The sequence below is a fragment of the Coenobita brevimanus genome, chromosome 111 (genome assembly GCF_032717465.1).
Source record: "Coenobita brevimanus isolate Jiangsu-jjx chromosome 111, ASM3271746v2, whole genome shotgun sequence".
Classification (NCBI taxonomy): Eukaryota; Metazoa; Arthropoda; class Malacostraca; order Decapoda; family Coenobitidae; genus Coenobita; species Coenobita brevimanus.
In genome coordinates, this window is record NC_137064.1 from 20,368,896 (window position 1) to 20,388,383 (window position 19,488).

A 19,488-nucleotide genomic window follows, 5' to 3' on the forward strand; every position below is an offset into this window, starting at 1 on the left:
AGTGGAGTCCCTCAAGGCTCAGTGTTGGCGCCAGTAATGTTCCTGATTTATGTAAATGATATGGTAGATGGAGTGAACAGTTATGCGAGTCTGTTTGCTGATGATGTAAAGATCTTGAGGAAGATAGAGGTTGAGGAGGATTGTAAAATACTGCAGGAGGATTTGGATAGGATACACAATTGGAGCCGGACGTGGGAAATGAAATTTAATGTAAAGAAATGTAAAATATTGGAAATGGGTAAAAGTACCAGGAGACCATCACTGAATTATTTTTGGGTAATGAATTAATCACAAAAAGGAGAGAAGAGAAAGATTTGGGAGTGCTGGTCCAAGATAGTTTGTCACCAGAAAAGCACATTAACAAGATAGTTGGAGAGACTTATAAGCTCTTGACTAACATAAGAGTAGCATTTCATTATATGGATGAGGAAATGATGAAAAAATTGATAGTGGCCATGATCCGCCCCAGGTTAGAATATGCAGCAGTAGTGTGGTCCCCACACAAAAAGAAAGATATAAACAAGATTGAGAGAATACAAAGAACAGCAACCAAGATGGTCCCCAGTCTGACAAACCTGTCATACAGAGAGAGGCTGGAAAAATTGGATTTGCCTTCGTTAGAGGAAAGGAGAAAGAGGGGAGACATGATTGCGGTGTTCAGGACCATGGTGGGAGTAGATAAAATTGACAAAGAAGATCTGTTTGTATGGGATAAGAGAGCAACAAGAGGACATGGAATGAAATTGAAAAAGTCAAGCTGCTTGAAGGATATCAAGAAATATAGCTTTCCTTACAGAAGTATAGACTTATGGAATAGCCTGGACAAAGAGATCGTCCAGTCTAAAAACATAAACGAGTTTAAAGTTAAATTCGACTTATTGAGAAACAGCGACGGAAACCCACGAGCATAGTACATTCCGTGTATATCACAATTAGGTATATTCTTAAATATTTGGAACGACTTAGACAAAGAGGTGGTGCATGAGAAAAACATTCATGTGTGTAAAGGTAGACTTGATAAATGTGGATATGGAGACAGGACAACACGAGCATTGCTCAATTCCTGTATACTACAAATAGGTAAATACAAATAGGTAAATACACACACACACACACACACACACACACACACACACACACACACCTTGGTGTAACATACAATACATCAATGTCATTTAAACAACACATCACAAACATTAAAAATAAAATAACACCAAGACTCAATGCTTTGAGGTCACTTGCCCATACAACATTCGGACACAACAAAGAAACACCACCACAGTATACAAACAATACATACGTTCAGTGATGAATTATGAAAGCCCTGCCTGGGCTTCTAACCTCACCAAAACACACTACAACACTTTACAGACGATACAGAACAAGGCCCTAAAAATAATCACAGGCTGCACAGCTACCACACCCACAGACCACCTACATCAAGAAACCAAAGTCCTCAAAGTCAAGGATCACCTAGACATGAGAGGCCCCCAGTTTCTTGCTGCAGCCTCCACAAACTCACAACATCCACTACAGTACATGACAGCACATCCACCCACACCAAGGAACATCAAAACAACACCCAGCACACGATACCATACACAAATACTGTCATCTCTACCCCCTCGCCCACCTCAGACCAGCTTCCAGAAGCATATCCACACTCAGATCACTCGCTGCTCCATTCAGTCACTTAAAGACAACACACAGCTGCATGCACGGCCTCCTGACATCCACCCTTCTGAATCCTATCTTCCTCGTGAGGACATGGTCCACCTGGCCAGGCTGAGATGTGGGCACCATCCAGCCCTTTTAAGCTACCAGAAGAGGCTGGATGACTCCATTGCTGATGCCTGTCCAGGATGCAACACAGCATCCCATACTATTTTAAGCATATTAGGGAAGACTGCATTGCACACAGTCACCTACGTCAACAACACAGCATACACTCATTGAGAGCTCTGTGGGAAAGCCCAGTCTCGGCCATGGCCATCTTAAGGGACTCGGGGCTGTTCGGCCAGACTGCCTAAGGAACAACTACTGCTACTACTACTTATTTAAGACCGTATTCACAGCAATAATGGACATAAAGCATGAAATAAATGAAAAGGAACCAAAGAATGAGTAATTAGAAGTGACTGTACCTCAGCCAGGGTACTTACGGGAAGTTTGTGGCCGCCTTTTCAAAGGTTTTGGCAGTGGTGAAAATGCTCTTGAAGCACGTACAGTAATCCAGTGTTGTGCTGCACTTGGTTCTTTGCACTGTGAGCTATAATTGTTTAACACTGCACATTGTTCTTAACTGGACCACGCTAGTTTCAACCTCCAATTTGCTCTCCACAGTTAATCCTTTGCACTCTGAATTCTAATTTCTTAACACTGCACAGCACTGAAAATTCCCGTGTGGTCTAGTGGCAAGATATTGCAGTTTATTCACTGTTTATTCACAAAAATGAGCACGTGTAGCTTCCACTGTGATAAACATCTACTCGCGATCGAAATTAGGCGGTAATTGTTGAAATGTTGGTGACGGGGAAACAGAGTAGCCAGATCGCAACAGCCACATTACCAAACTCTTCAATTTTCATTACCAAATTTGTAAAGGTAGCATTTATTCTTCACTAATTATATATACAAGTGGAAATACATATAATCACTTTTCTTATAATTAACAGCATGTTGATTATTTTCATGCTATGTTGGCTAGCAGATGAATCAGAGAGAGCAGACAATCCACCATCTCCATCCTGTGTATCCTTATACGTGTGAAAAATCCGTTTGGTAATGCATTTTTCTGATTCATTACCAAACGAATTTTTCATGACCAAATTGACCCACATTTAGAAATGAAAAATACCATATGGCAACCCTGACAGGGGAGGGGAGAGGGGGGAGGAAGGAAGGGATGAAGGGCCCGTGGTGTAACAGCTGTTCGGTGCCGCGCGGCAATTTCAAATTACGGGTGGGTAAAAATTTGGATTTTGAGGGGATTTTTTTCTTTTTTTGGCCATTTTTGGGTGCCAAAGGTCCAGGCCCACAATGTCCGGTAAGTGGGGTGTCCAGAAAGTGGGCGTCCGGAAAGTACGGGGATTACTGTATGCTGAAATGATTACGAGACTGGCGTTCAGACCGAAAACAGCGAGTTGTAATAAACGGAAAGGAATCCAAATGGCGTAATGTGATTAGTGTCGTTCCTCTTGGCTCTGTCCTTGGACTGATACTTTCTGTTATCTACATAAATGCCGTAGATGAGGGTTTAAATTGTAAAATATCCAAATTTCCTGATGATACTAAAATAACCAATATAGTGAATGGTTAGCGAATAGAGGTAGGGGAGAAGATGAGAGAGAGAAGAGAGAAGTATATGTGAGCAGGAGAAGGGAAGTTAAGAGACTGGTGAAGGAGAGTAAGAAGATAATGGATGAAGAGTTTGGGAGGAATCTGAGTGTGAAATGGAGGGAGAGTAAGAAATTGTTTTGGAAGGAGGTAAAGAAAGTAAGGCAGTGTGAAAGGGGAAATAGTAGGGGAGTGAAAGATAGGAATAATAGATTGTTGGTGGAGAAGAGAGAGAAATTGAGGAGATGGAAGGAGCACTTTGAGGATTTGTTGAATGTAGAGAGTGAGAGCAGTGCAAGTATAAGTGGTTGGGGAATGGCTGGGAGAAGAAGAGATGAGAGGAGGGAGGAAGAGATCAGTAGGGTGGAAGTAGTGGAAGCGATGAAGAAGATTAAGTTGGGAAAGGCCCCAGGAATTGATGGAGTGTGTGGTGAAATGCTTAGGTATGGGAGTGAGATTGTTGTGGATTGGATATGGAAGTTGTGTAGATTGGCTTGGGAAGAGGGAAGGGTTCCAGAGGACTGGAAATCAGGTATAATTGTTCCTTTATACAAAGGAAAAGGGGAGAGAGAAGTATATGGTAACCATAGGGGTATTTGCCTTCTTAGTGTGACTGGTAAAATATATAGTAGAATACTCATTGATAGGGTTAGGCATATGACAGAGGAGCTAGTTGGAGAAGAACAGGATTTAGGAAGGGAAAAGGGTGTTTAGATCAGATATTTGTTCTAAGATGTTTAGTGAAGAAGTATCTAGAGAAGGGAAGGAAAGTGTATGCTGCCTTCATGGACATGGAGAAAGCTTATGACAGAATAGATAGGCAAGGTATGTGGAAGGAATTAAGAATATATGGAGTGGAGGGGAAATTGTTGAGTGCTGTGAAGAGTATGTACCAGGGAGCTAGGGCTACGGTGCGAATAGATGGTGAGCTGAGTGAGTTCTTTGATCTCAGTGTGGGACTGAAACAGGGTTGTGTGATGTCTCCATGGCTGTTTGGATGGGGTTGCAAAGGAGGTGCAAGGTAGGGCAGTGGATGTGGGAGTGGCTGTAATGAATGAGGGTGAGATTTGGAAGCTTCCAGTGTTGCTGTTTGCTGATGATACAGTACTGTTGAGTGAAGATGAATGAGAGTTGCAAGGTTTGGTGAATGAATTTGGGACAGTGTGTAGGAGGAGGAATCTGAAAGTTAATGTAAACAAAAGTAAGGTAATGGTGTTTGAGAGGTATGAAGTCACAGAGTTTGCGGTGAGGTTGGATGATGAGGATATGGAGAATGTGAGTGCATTCAAGTACTTGGGTAGTGTGATGAGTAAGGATGGAATTTTGGGGGATGAAGTGCGTGAGAGTGTACAGCAGGGAAGGAAGGTTGTTGGTACACTGAAAGCAATGATGAGAAGTAGGGAGGTGAGTATGGAAGTTAAGAAGTCACTGCATGATAGTATTGTGATCCCTACCCTGACGTATGGAAGTGAGGCGTGGACCTTGCAAGAGGGGAAGAAGTCAAGAGTGAGCAGTGGAAATGAGTTACTTGAGGGGAGCATGTGGAGTGACGTGGAGGGACAGGTTGACGAATGAAGAAGTGAAGGAACGTTATGGGGTGGATGTGGATGTGGTTGAGAAGATTAGGAGAAATACACTGAGGTGGTTTGGACATGTGAAGAGAATGGAGAATGAAAGACTGATTAAGAGGGTGTATGTAGGTGAGGTGGAGGGAGGGTTAGACCGAGGATGAGGTGGAGGGATGGAGTTGAGAGGTATATGAGGGAGGGCGGGGTGAGTTGGGGAGAGGGTAGTCAAATGGTGGGTGACAGAGCGACTTGGAGGCGTTTTGTCTGTGGCCATCCTTTGCGGGATTAGGGCGTCGGGTTATAGATAGATAGAAGTAACTGCAATGTTACAGTGGCAGCAGTTACAAAATGACCTTAATACATTGGCAAGCTGGGCAGAAAATGGCAAATGAAATTCAACATAGAAAAATGCTAAGTACTTCATCATCATCATCATCATCATCCAATCCTACATTGCCCCATGAGGAGCGTAGGAGCCTGGGGCTAGGCAGTTGGTCTCAACATTTAAGATGAGAGTGACCAGCCTCACTCATCCCTGAGTGGCATTACATGAGCAATCAACCCCAACCACCCCATGGATATAAACCTTCACCGGCTCAATCCAACTGGAACGCAATAATTACTCACTAAACCACCAGGTGCCAAAATTTGGTTATATGGTTACCACCCAGCATAGTAAATGGTTTCCTGGTGTACAGGAAACCATTTGGCTTGTCACTCAGTGTACAGTCACCCACAGGCAGAAGGAAAAGGAAATAACAGCGTCCATGCAAATTACAAAATGAACAAGATCCAATTATCCGTTACAGATAGTGAAAAGGATCTTGGTTTGATAATATCAGATGACCTAAAACCGAGTAAGCCGTTGGTGTGATAATATCAGTTGACTTAAGCCCGAGTAAGCAGTAGGTGTGATATTATCAAATGACCTAAAACCAAGTAAGCAGTAGGTGTGATAATATCAGATGACCCAAAACCGAGTAAGCAATGGGTGTGATGATATCAAATGACCTAAATGTGAGTAAGCAGTGGGTATGATACTGTAATATCAAATGACTAAAACCGAGTCAGCAGTGCACTGAGGTGGTTAAAATTGCAAACAAGTTGGTGGGTTTTATTGGAAGAACTTTCAAGTTTAAATTAGAAAAAGTTATGCTTGCCTTGTACAGCTCACTAGTGTGCCCCCATCTTGAGTATTGTGTGCTGTTCTGGTCTCCGTACTACGGAAAGGACATAGAAAAATTATAGAAAATACAACGAAGAATCACAAAAATGATACCATGACTGAGAACAAACCACATGAGGAACGCCTTGAAGGATTTAAATTATTCAGTTAGAGCGCTCCGTTCTGACCGAAGGGTCGGAGGATCGAATCCACCCAAGGACCACTGGTAGACATCAGGAAGGCATCTGGTCATAAAATGCTGCACGCTCCAGTCCAAAAGTCCTCTACCCAGGGGCATCGCCTTAGCCTTTCGGGGATACTAGGCGTAAAACCAAATTATTTTTATATTTATAATGAAGTGCTGGTTAAGAGGTAACCTTACTGAAGTTTTCAAAATCATGAAGGGATATGACAGCTTAGACATGAATAAATATTTTGAAATAGACTGGTTGAGTCAAACCAGGAGTAATGGCAGCAAAATTATGGAAAAGCATTTCCAATCCCATGAAGCAAAATACTTCTTCTTCAACAGGGCCGTAAATATTTGGAACAGATTACCCTCAGATACCGTGAACAGTATCTTAATTAAGACATTTAAAAACAAGATAGACAAGTAGTTGCAGGAGAATCCTCATCTGACTCTGTTTATGTCCAAATAACTTACTGTTACGTCCGCATCCCACACTGCCACAGGCTCCAACAGCAGTAGTTCAGTATAGGAAGGACATTGCCCAGTAAGTTGTTCTTCCTGTGGTCAGACTTTTGGTGTGCAGCACACAAGACCAGCTGAGATGAAAAAAAAACACTGGTTTCTTAAAGTTCAGTGTCTTTATTTTCCAAATCTATCTCTCTATCTATTGCCAGATGCCTCAATCCCGTTCGGGATGGCCACAAACAAATCGCCTCCACGTCGCCCTGTCCCTTGCCATTTCACTACCCTGCTCCCAACTCACACCCCCCTCTCTCAAATACCTCTCCACCCCATCCCTCCATCTCATCCTCGGCCTCCACCTTACTCACATACACTCTCTTCGTCAGTCTTTCACCCTCCATCCTCTCCACATGGCCAAACCACCTCAGTGTATTCCTCCTAACGCTCCCTATCACATCGACATCCACACCACAACGCTCCTTTATATCCTCATTTGTCAGCCTGTCTCTCCATGTGACTCCACAGGCTCCTCTTAAATAACTCATTTCCACTGCTCTCACTCTTGACTTGTGTCCTTCCAACAACGTCCAGGCTTCACTTTCATGCGTTAGAGTTGGTATCACAATACTGTCAGGTAGTAACTTTTTCACTTCCTTGCTCACTTCCCTGTTTCTTATCACTGTTTTCAAGGAACCAGCAACCTTTCTTCCCTGCTGTACCCTTTCAAGCACTTCACCCTCCAAACCTCCATCCTTACTCATCACACTACCCAAGTACTTTCACGTACTCACATTTTCCAGTTCCTCACCATCCAACCTTCCTCTACATTCACTGACTTCACCTCTCTCAAAGACCATCACTTTACTCTTGCCTACATTCATCTTTAGATTCCCTTTCTTACACACACTCCCAAACTCATCCACCAAGCCCTGCAGCTCCCCTTCATCTTCACTCAACAACACAGTATCATCTGCAAACAACAGTACAGGGAGTTTCCAAACACTACCCTCTCTCACCAGGGCCACTCCAACATCCACGACCCTACCTTGTACCTCTTTTATTACCCCATGCATGTACAGATTGAACAACCATGGAGACATGACATCCCTGTTTCAACCCAACCGTCAAAGAGAAAAATTCACTCAGTTCACCATCCACACGCACTGCAGCCTTAGCACCATCATACATACTCTTCACAGCATTCAACAACTTCCCATCCACTCCATATATTCTTAATACTTTCCACAATCCTTGTCCATCCACCCTGTCATATGCTTTCTCCAAATCCAAGAAAGTCACATACAACTTCTTTCCCTTCTCTAGAAATAATTCCACTTAATGCTTTCCAACTTCACTTCACTGTTCTTACAAGCACTGGAGCAATTAAAACATTACTAACTGCTATTACACTTAATGCTTGACAGCACTTCACTGTTATTACACTAAATGCTTGACAACACTTCACTGTTATGACACAAATACCGAAAATATACAGACCACTAACACTGCACTACACTCAAACTGAACTGAAAAACCAACTGAACTTGTTCTAGTCTCTTATCCATCCTTTTATAAGCTTGCATTGTTCGAGAATGATCTACTTCTCCACAGTTCTGGTGTAATCTAGAGAGAGAGCACAGTTACCAACTCGGAAACAACCAAAACATGCAAGAGCTTTCTTACATAACACTGTACACTATTTAGCATACTGACGTAAATTAAATCACATAATTAAGAAGCAGTCACATAAATAAAACATTATAAAGAAAAAGACCACAAAAATTATGCATAACGTTTGAAATAGCTATGCTCACAAACTGCAGGCAAACTTGCAACTCTGACTTGTACCGCAGGTAGCTACTATAAACGTTGGGAAACATCGAAAAACATTTTGGCTACCTAACTGGCAATCTCGCTTCTTAACATTACTTTTACTAGCTACACATTAGTTCATTCCCCTCCTGGCTATAGGACATTCTGTAAACCAAACACACCTGTACATAACATTGCATCATGTCATTATATATTTATCAGTTTATTAAATGAAAGCAAAGTAGTCTAAGCACAAACTAGGATCTGCACAGATAGCCCTGAGTTAATGGTCACTGCTCTTACTTTCGACCTGTGATGGGCTGTGGATCACTGAGGGTCTGTTAGCCAACCGGCCACCATTGGGATTTTTTTAATGTACCAGGGGCCAGCGCTTCAGGAGGTAACTTGTGTACAGTACAGTCTTTATACAACACGAGATAGGTAATGCAGAACCTAGTAGAAAATCAGATTCACGGTAAAACGTGACATATATTTATGTGTTAAATAGGGGGTTAGGTTCTAGGAGCCTTATATTTTTCATTAAAAATATAGTTAGATTATTACAAATATGTCTTCCTTAAGACACCCAAGACAGTTTGTTTAGATACAGTCTCACTGATTGGACACATCAGTGCATACTGCATTCTATCCTAACCTGACTGATTAGTTTTTCCCGCTAATACTCCCCATAAAAATTTTAATCACCAAGGATTCCCATTAAGCCTCTTGAAACTCCTCATTACCAACCAAGCGAAAAACTTGTGACCTGAACAACATGTGAATAATGGCCACCTTGCATCAGGCATATTTCGTCAGGAATCACTTCCGGTGCTCATTAAAAAGAAAATAAAAAAAAAAGTGTGAAACTACAGGGCCGGTCCTTCCTATATGCTCACTACGCTCAGTGCGTAGGGCCTCCGATCACTGGTTGGGTCTCCCATCCTCAGGATGTGTATTAAAAAAATAAATAAATAAAAATAAATAAAAGTACGTTGGGAATGGTGCTTATATTGATTAATTGTTTCCATGTGCATGAATGTTTTATAAACAATAATAATTGAATAATTGCAGGCAAAATTATATCGGTCTTATAGAGTAACAGAAAATAGTGGTAATTAGAAATTTGTGTAGTGGGATTTAACATTAAACTCCAATGGCAATACTGAGTGTTGCACTGCAGGAGATCAGCTCAGTTGCTCACTGACTGCTGCCCGCAGTCAGCAACATGACATCGAAGTGTAAACATCTCCCAGGTTCACAAAAACGAACAAAGAAAAGGCTAAAAGAGGAAGCTGATGTTAACAGTAAAAGTTAGTAATTTATTTAGTGTTGCCACTCATCATGTGATTGTCAGCTACTGTTTTTAGAATATCCTAAGTGGCTAAACTGACCAAACTTTATTGTTAACATTCCTGACATTTGTTTTAGTGGCACCGCCCAGGGATCGGCAATGGGATGTTTTCAAAGCTAGTGTTCCAGTAGATGGCTGGAAGTTGGCTCCATGATTTGGACAAACACATTCTCCGCACTGTTTGAAAAGCATATTTTTCTTTGTTAAATATCTACACTGTTGTGTGAAACTGTGAATCATGGGAATGTATTATACTGTAATGTAAATTCTGTAATACAAATAGAGCACATATATATAACGTAGCGTGAATTGTTTACATTTATCATAAACGGAAATTAAAAGTAATCCCTCTAATATCCGAATGCCCAATATCCGAACATCCCCACTAACCGGACATAATCGTCCCGGGATCCAACATTCCCAAATGGTCCGAAAACCGCAAAAAAAAAAAAAAAAAAAAAAAAAAAATCCTGCCCGTAATTTGAACTTGGCGCGGGACAGCATTGTTGTGGCGCATCATTCCTCCGACATCCGATAGAGCGCCACTGCGTCCCCCCCCCACTTTCTGCCTCTCTCTCGCCGCAAGTGCACGCTCGTCGTCATGGCTGCCCACGTGCTCGCTTTTGTGGTGGTGCCTTACCTGCTGCAGGCACTCCTACTGCTCTTGGGCCTCCTATTAGTGTGTGTGATGATGGCCCCGCCGCCTGAGAAGAGGAAGAGAGTGGTGTTGACTCTGGAGAAGAAACGGGAGATATTGGAGAAAGTAGATGCAGGATGGTCTTCTTCCCGCATCATCCGCGAGTTCAACCTGGCCTGATCTACATTGTTCGATATTAAGAGATCCCAAGACAAACTCATGCAGTACATGGCTGACTTCTTGTCGAGAAGCAAACGCAACGTGGAGAGGAAGGTGATGTTTACTCCCAAGTTTGCTGAAATCGACCACTTCACGTTGATTTGGTATCGACAGCAACGTGCTGCTGGTGTGATGGTACGTGGAACGGAGCTGAAGGCTGCTGATGAGAAGTTCGCCAGGCTTCACGACGCCATAGACTTCAAGGCATCTGAGGGTTGGCTCTTTGCGTTCAAGTTACGGAATGGCCTTACCAACCGTAAAGCTCATGGCGAAGCTTTGGACGCTAACGAGGATGGAGTTGACGAGTTTCGGCACAAGGTGAAGGGCTTGATCAACAGGGAGGGCCTCGCTCTCGGTCAAGTCTACAACGCTGACGAAACTGGTTTATTTTATCGCTCTTTGCCAACCAACACTCTAGCCGAGGAGATGGAGAAGCGTGTACCTGGCTACAAGCTCTCCAAGGAACGGATATCTGCTTTGTGTTGTGCCAATGCTAACGGCATGCACCGGCTTAAGCCCATTGTTGTTGGCCGTGTAAAGCAGCCTCGGTTTCTTCGTGGGGTGATGGATGTCCTTCCTGTCGTCTGGTACCATTCTTTGAAGGCATGGTTTTCAGCCCTGATCTTCAAAGACTGTTCCACCGCCACTTCGTCAAGGAGGTCATCAATTACCAGATGAAGACGCTGGGAATCCCGCGCGACCAGGTAAAGGCCCTCCTTCTCCTCGACAATGCACCTGCCCACCTGTGCGACAAGGACTTGGTGGCTGAGAATGGCCAGATTAGTTGCATGTTTCTGCCACCTAATACGACTGCTCTCATCCAACCAATGGACCAAGGAATGATCGTGGCAACAAAGCGCCTATACCGACGGAAGTTCCTGGACGAGGCGATGGTTGTTCTCGAGGACGAGGACGAGCGCAGGGAGGGACGGGACACACGAGGCCAGCGGACTTTGGAAGACCTTCGCCACTACAACATCAAGTCTGCACTCTACAACTGGGCTAGTGCATGGAAGGAAGTCCCTGTCAAGACTCTGGAAAATGGTTGGTCTCGTCTGCTTCTCGGAACGGATGTGGAGTACGATTTTCTAGGGTTTGACATGGATGACTTCCATGCACGGCTACATACGCACGGCGACGATGTTGATGTGGATGATGTGCGTGAGTGGTTGGATGACGATGAGGGCGATCCTGGGTATCAGACATTGTCTGATATCAAGATCGCGTCTTCAGTTGCAGGTGTCAGTACCGAGCTTGAAGATGCCGACGCTGAAGGCGACAATGATGCGGACTCCTCTCAGCAGGATGCTACTCCAGTCATCCCCAAGCTGAGCGCACTCTGGGAACACCTTGAGTTCGTCTTAGACTACCTGGAACACCCGGACTGCGACAGGGAGATGGGGCCCTTGGGACTTGTGGAGGAAGTGCGTGCTTTCAGGCAGCGCATCATCAATCGTCAGAATCGTCGGTCCTTGCGTCAGTCAACCATTGACAGTTTTTTCAGGCCCATGACCCCCGTTATGCCCAGCCCTGGCTCCACTCCGTTGCCTCCCCAAGACAGGCCCTCAAGCTCCGAGCCACAGCCCAGCACATCAGCCACGGTGGAGTCACCGCTCGACGTGAGTTTGCGTCTGTCTTCAGAGTCTTCTGCTGTGGGTACGCTATCACCACGACCCAGCGACGCACCCTTAGGTCACCTGCCAGTGATACTCTCGGACTCTGACGGTGATTAAACAGTAAGAACTTCTCCACTAGACCACATGGGAATTTACAGTGTTGTGCAGTGAAAAAAACAGTGTGTTGTGTTAAGGATTTACAGTTGTGAGTGAAAAGACTAATTTGGAACAAAATTTAACGTAAATAGACTTGTTTGTTTTTGCTTTAGAAAATTATTAGAAGAATGGGAAAAGTTAAAGTGCAGAGTGCAACACTTAGTAAGTTACAATGGAGCATTAGTTAGACAAGAGTGCGCACTGTGAAGAGAACGGACTTCTGAGTGCGATTGACTAAGTTCAGTGCAAGACTTCATGAACAGTGTACTGGAAGTGCTTCAGGAAATCCTTCTTACTGTCAGAGTCCGAGAGGAGGCGGTTATTCATCGAGGTGGCCATGGACTTGCTGTAAGTAGGCAGAATGTTTCATACTGTACTTTTTTCTATACTATACTTACCTCAAACACCTCATTTCACTCTTTAATGTCCTTTATTGGTGTGAATAGGGTGTTAGGAGCTATGCATGTGCAGGAGGAATGTGTTTTTCTGAGTTAGGCTAGGTTAGGGTCCATAAGTACCAGTCCAGGAGCCAGTAACCAGAATGTTTAATATTGTATGAACCTACTTCTAAACTCTCATTTTATGCTTTTGCATTTATTTCAGTCATTTATGTGCCTTATTGGTGTGATTTGGGTCTTAAATAGGTGCTATGCATGTCCAGAGGGAGTTGTATAGGTGTTTCTCTGAGTTGGGGTCCAGAACTACAAGTCCATAAGCTGGGGCCCAATATCCGGACAGGACCAGTATCCGGACCTGCCTATGGCCCTATTACGTCGGATATTGGAGGGATTACTTCATTAATGGCATGTGATGGCAACCCGCCCTTTCAGTGGTCCTATATTACTTAATTTCTGGTACATTTAGTGCAAGTTTGGTTCTTAGTACATAGTTTGTTCAGACTGTAAATTTTGCTTAATGGGTATCTTGATTTGTTCAGTCTCTATGTGACCGTTCATTCTCTGTGTGAGCAGAAATTTAATGTAAATACTGGGACTCAGCATTTTGCACACACCCTTCATGCATGTGCACCACAAGACAGTCCTGTGTTTAAATTTTTTTGCGAGAGAATTTGTTTTCAGAACATATGCACGAGGACTAATGCTTAAAATAATACAATTTAGACTACTTGTGGTCTGGTTAGGTTAGATGAAGTAAGGTATTGTAATTGCTTTGGAAGTCTGATGTGCCTTTTTGCCACTATGGAGTTACATGGCAATGACCATTTCTGTTTTTATATATGTGAGTAATAATTATTTGTAAATTATAGTTTCACACAAGGTATCATTATTTTATTTTTATTCAGAGATTGAAAGATTATGCAGTGCAATTTTTTTTTTTTTTACTTTACATTGCATAGGATAGGGGTATAATTTGAGGGGTGAATATATAGGATAGGGGGAGATGTGTAAGTAAAGAGTGAGGGGGGGGGGGCAAAAAGAGATCCAGCGTAGGGCTTCAGAAAAGCTAGGACCAGCACTGTGAAACTATTTTTGAAAGCCATTAGTCATCAATGGTAAAGGGAAAAAAAAAAAAATGATATAATGAAGTTGTCAGCATGGAGTGACTGCATATTTTTCACTTCTCAGATACACATGAATGCAGTAATCATAAATAATGAGCAAGTCAGCCAAGCACTATAATTTGTATGACAATATAATTCACAAGAACTGAACTCACATAATTATCTAACCTAACTGTGTATGTCAACATGTAGTGTGTTCACTTATTGTAAGATCCGAATTTTCTTGACCAAAGACCATAATTTCATAACAAACATCGGGCACAAAGCCTTTTTTTTTTTTTTTTTTTTTTTTTTCTACAGTCTTTGCACTATAGGCAAAAACATGTTTTCTACTGCTCCTTCATCATTAACTTTTTTATCCAACAAAGAAAACTATCCATGTTGTAAACACACCCGACTCATATTTGTCTGATCATTTGCATTTAAGCTCCCACACCACACGCCACTTTGTCCAACAATTTTACATTTTCATTTAGAATAAATGCTTTTCTTGTGTTCATAGCACTTTCAGGGTGTTTATGCATAACTAAAGTCACTGCTCCTCTGAACTGTCTGCATGCATTCCTCCACCTCTGTGATGGGTACGTAGCACCTGTCTAGCACCTGTCCAACTCTCTAATGCAAGAGTTAACCATTACGTCCAGTCCTTCATTTATGCAACAGGTCAACTCTGGAGCCGTCTCCCTCCGTATTTCCTGCTTCCTATGATCTCCAGTCTTTCAAACGCAGTGTGTCCAGGCATCTTGAAATGATCGAATGTTGAATTTGGCTCTCTCTTGTATTTTGTTTTTCTCTTGGAAGGAGCAATTTTGCGGCTCGCTGCCCTTGGTTCCTTCTTCCTCCCATTTAAAAAAAAGAAAAAAAAAAACTTTGAAACCACATGCTCAGAGTTCTGAGAGGAAATGAGGAGCAAGGAAATAAGCAAATAAACTTCTTATCACAGTGACCGTCTACACAACACTGAGGCAGGCTGTGGCAGGTGGTATGGCACATGGGTCCCATGGGTCAGGTCGGGTCAAGGAAACCAATCAGTGACTGACAAAAGCATAACACACGAGTTGTGTCTTGAAATCCAGTACCTAAACGCACCCATTTCCACAGTTTCTCTTGCGCAGTTGAGTGGTATTACCATGCTATTAAGTAATTATGGGAGAAATTAAATGCCTGTGTTATTGTAAAATCGTTGTTTCATTTTGTCTTAAATCGCAACTCTGCTGTACTTGTCCCGCATAGGAAAGTTCTTTGTCACAGTGGAGTGAACATTGCTGGGGCCTGATTGACTGAGGCCTACCTTAAAAGCACTAGGCAAGGCTGCTGCATCACCCCTGAACATCCACACTGTGCACTGTGCAGTGTCCACACTATGTCTTCAGATGCCCCATTAACTCACTGTACCCATACATAATGTCATGCCTTATTTATTTGATTATTCATTTTACTTTATTACTTTCTATACAGGTATCTTATAGATAAAGTATTGTAGAATGTAACTCATCCTTTTCAGTCTTTTCTGTGAAATTTTCTTGTCAGTTTTTCCATGCTGCATTGTGGTCTTTCTCACTTTTTCCTACCAGTTTTAACTGGAGGGTTTGGAGGTGGGGGGAGCCTTCTTGCTTTACTATCCCTATTCTTTGGCATGTAGAATTAGATCTTGTAGTCATAGTCTATTCTAACAAGCAACCGCTAAAGGACCATAAGGCCTGTTGATGTTTTCTTTCCTTTGTATTCCTCCTCCTCTTCCTTGCAATTGTCTTCGTCTTCGTTGGAGCACTTGTTCCACCTAAGAATGCGTGTTAGGATCTTAAAATAAGGGAAGAGAAAATAAAGTGGGAGAATGATCACCAGCAGCATGCACAGTGAAATGGGCTACAAAGTCATTTGCACATCATTTAGTCTCCCTGAATCCTGGTTGCAGCTTACAGGCTTAACAGGTTCACATTTTTCTTTTTGTTTTTTTTTGTGTGTGTGTGTGTGTGTGTGTTTATATATATAATTTATGCATACAGTATATTAACAAGATAAGAGTTTAATGCTGATTTTTGTTGGCAGGTTGGTTACCAAAAGTGGCATGAATTTGAACCTGGACATCCTCTCCATGATGACCCCACAGCATGTTAATTTTTTTAACTGCCTTGCACAGGTATAACAATGCGTAGTAGATTGGGTTTTGTGTTACTAAGGTTGGAGGAAGGTGATAATTGTAACTATTTGGGTGGCAAAATGAGGGGTAAGTTAAGGAGAGATCATATCATGGGAGAAGAAGAATTTTAGAGTTCACTTGTATTTTGAAGGGTAGGATGGTTATTATGAAGGTCAAGAGAGCCCTATGTGAAAATTTTTTATTGCAGACACTTCTGTGGGAGTGAACGGGGACCTGTCTAGGCCGCAAACTGTAGAAATTACCTTTCTTAGAAATTGTTGAGGCATAAAGAGGATGGATATTGTAAGTAGTAGTCATATTTGCGAGTGTTTAAGAATGGAAGAAGAACAATAGGAGTAAAGTCTGTTATGAATGTGAATAAAAAATAAATCTGTATGTTGAGACGGTACGGACGTATACAAAAAATGTACTTAGATAGGATACTTAGGAAAGTCTGTGAAAGTCAGATGAAGGGTAATGTTAATAGAGGTAGATCTTATGTGGCATGGAATTAAAGTGCAGCAGAATATTGGTGAGAGAAGGCAGAGGAAAAGGAGTATCTGAGAAAATGAGAGGTATATGAGAATAAAATAACCTGGAAGAAGTTCTGTCATGACCATCCCCGGTTAAAGGGTTCCCAGGAGGAAGCAAGGCAGTGGAAATGATGATGTTACTAGAAATAATAAATGTTAATACTTGTGTTGTATTTACTGTACAGTGCCACCCTGTCTATTCATTATGACCCACAGGATGATAACTTTGATACCATCATGTATATTATGTGGTAGATGTGGATGTATGTATTACTTTGCAATAATCACTAATGTATGGCTATCATTGTATTGTTATTTACATTGCCACCCACTCCAGAACAACCCCAGAGCATATTAATGTCTGTAACATCTTGTTTAATATGTGGTGGACTTGGCTGTATGTAGTGTACTGAGATAAAGAGCAGTATATGTTACAACACATGAAATATTTGATGCATATTTCGTTGTTCTTTGTTATTGATAACACATTTATTTAAGCTTTCACTACACCCAACCTTCCTAACCTGTACTGCTCATCTTTACTGTGTGTACAGTCCCTGCCTTACCACACTACCAGCCCAACCCATCCTGCTGACCTTCCACTCACTCCTCCCTCTGTCCTACCCCATCACCTTCCCAGCCTGTCCTGTCCAATCATTTCCACCTACTCCACACTTTGCCCTATCCCAGCACCATCCCAGCTCATCTTGCCCACTCTTTTCACCCACATCATCAACAACCCTTTCACTTAAATTTTTCTGGAAGATGTCTTCAGTCTTCATCCTGCGAATGCCACCCCACACACAACTCCAGTAGGAGCCTTCCCATGCAGCTTCTGTTGCCTAAGTGATGAGCTGATGTGCCTCCAGCCTGGGAAGAGAACCTCCTTATCCTGCCATGCATCCTGCAAGGAGGACCTCAGTCCATCCTTGCAGGGTGTCATCTCTCTTGTGGGGGCAGCTGCTCCTTACTTTGGTTTTTGCACCAAGAAAAGTGGACCTGGGAGCCATTTCTCAGTTTTTCACATTAGCTGGATCTATTAAAAACACTCCTGCATTACAAACTCAGTTCATATATCCTGCATCCCAAACTCAATACATATACAGTATCTGGTTTACTCCCTACATCCCACAAGCTCAAGATGAATAAGTGGATCTGTTCAGTTCACTTCTTGCAGAGAATGGATCTACATCACGTGCACTACAGTAACATAAAAGACTGCCACAGCACATGGGCATGTGACAGGTGCAACACATCGACAAACATTCCTCCTGTCATGATAAGCACAACTCCCCCACCCCCTCCAGCAACCCACGACCCACACAGCCAAAGACACCACAACTCAGTCCCTGCATACTAGCAGTACACCAGACACACATCAGACTCACACTGCCTTGTATGCGTATAAGCATACTAATGTTAACTCTTGACAGCTTCGACCCCCAAACACAAGAATTACAGTAGAGCAATTTCTTAACAAGCGAAACATACATATTGCACGCCTACAAGAAACAGAACTCACACACAGCAGATTACAAACATCAGACACCACTCACACATCCACTTAGATAAAACTGAGGGCCATGGCAGAGGCCTCACAACACAACAGAATCACTTTTCCAGAATGGCCCATTAGAAATACAGTGACCCCTCCAGCTATGCAGCAAATGTATCATTGAATTTTTCAGTGTAAAGTGAATCATGCAGATGGGACCATAGAAACCCACATTATATGGCAGATTGGTATGATGAAATCCAAAAATTTTCCCAAAGTCCTCCTTTTGGCCCTCTTGAAAATTTTTGACCTGCCTCTCCAGGTCTTACCTAATATTTTTTGTTGTAAACATACAACCTCTAGGAACATCACTGAGCATAGAAAAGGGTTAAGTAGAGTGTACAAAATGGTAAATAAGTGGTGATCAGTTACCATGATAGGAGATAATGATGCTTGGGTGTCGGAGATGGGTGTATCTGAGGCTGAGGGGCCAGAGCAGGGAGAATAAGCAGTGCCTCTTAACCCCTTGAGGGATAAGGCTAGGCCTCAAACCTCTCAAAGTTGCTTCCCCCATCATCATGACTTGTAGGTGGTGGCTAGTGGGGCAGTGCGGAAGTGGAAGACTGGGGAGACTGAGATGGTGGGACAGGCATCAGGTCTATGGCAGGAGAAACGTAGGCCATGATGAGGGAGTGGCACGACTCATTAATTTCCTTCACCAAAAGCTCCTCATGTTCCTGGAGGATGCAGTCAGTTTATGTATTTAGTGCATGTAACTTACCAGTGTCATGCACAGCTAACATGAGCGAGTCTTTGAGGCGATCAGCATTCTCAATCACCAGACTCAGGTGTTGTCCTGTCGACCCTGCAACCTGCTCAACTCTTGCTGTTTGTGGCTCCTCCTGTGTGTCTTGGGGTGCCAGGCGCAACTCTTCATCCACCTCTTCAATGAAGCCATCAGGCGTCATCTTGGGAGTGGTGTCGAACAGACCCCAAATTTCTGCAAGGATGACACTTCCAAAACCCTCCCCCAGCACTTGCTGAGCTGCCTCCGCTGCCTGCTGTAGCGCATCGATGATAGGTGTTGATGACACAGCTGAACTGGCGTGGGGTAGGAGTTTCCTCCATCCATGCTTTACAGTCTCCTCGGTAACATCCTTCCAGGCAGCAGTGGGTTTGATGAGTTCTTTAATGCTGAATGACTTCCAGAACAGTTTCAGGGTCTTGGCATGCGGATTTGGTGTCGGGGGTGTTTTTATGTTAGCATCCATTTCCACCCAGTCCTC

At 42.9% G+C, this 19,488-nt stretch overlaps 1 protein-coding gene across 1 annotated transcript in view; it reads left to right on the forward strand.

Annotated features, from left to right (window-relative positions):
• The window catches only part of mRpS17 (mitochondrial ribosomal protein S17), a 231,456-nt gene extending 214,376 nt beyond the window's left edge, over nucleotides 1-17,080 (forward strand). The window contains exon 5 of the mRNA XM_080286312.1: nucleotides 16,084-17,080. Coding sequence (XP_080142438.1) covers nucleotides 16,084-16,152 — 69 coding nt within the window. The 3' untranslated portion in view covers nucleotides 16,153-17,080. The remainder of the gene's footprint in view (nucleotides 1-16,083) is intronic.
• Nucleotides 17,081-19,488: the final 2,408 nt, after the last annotated feature.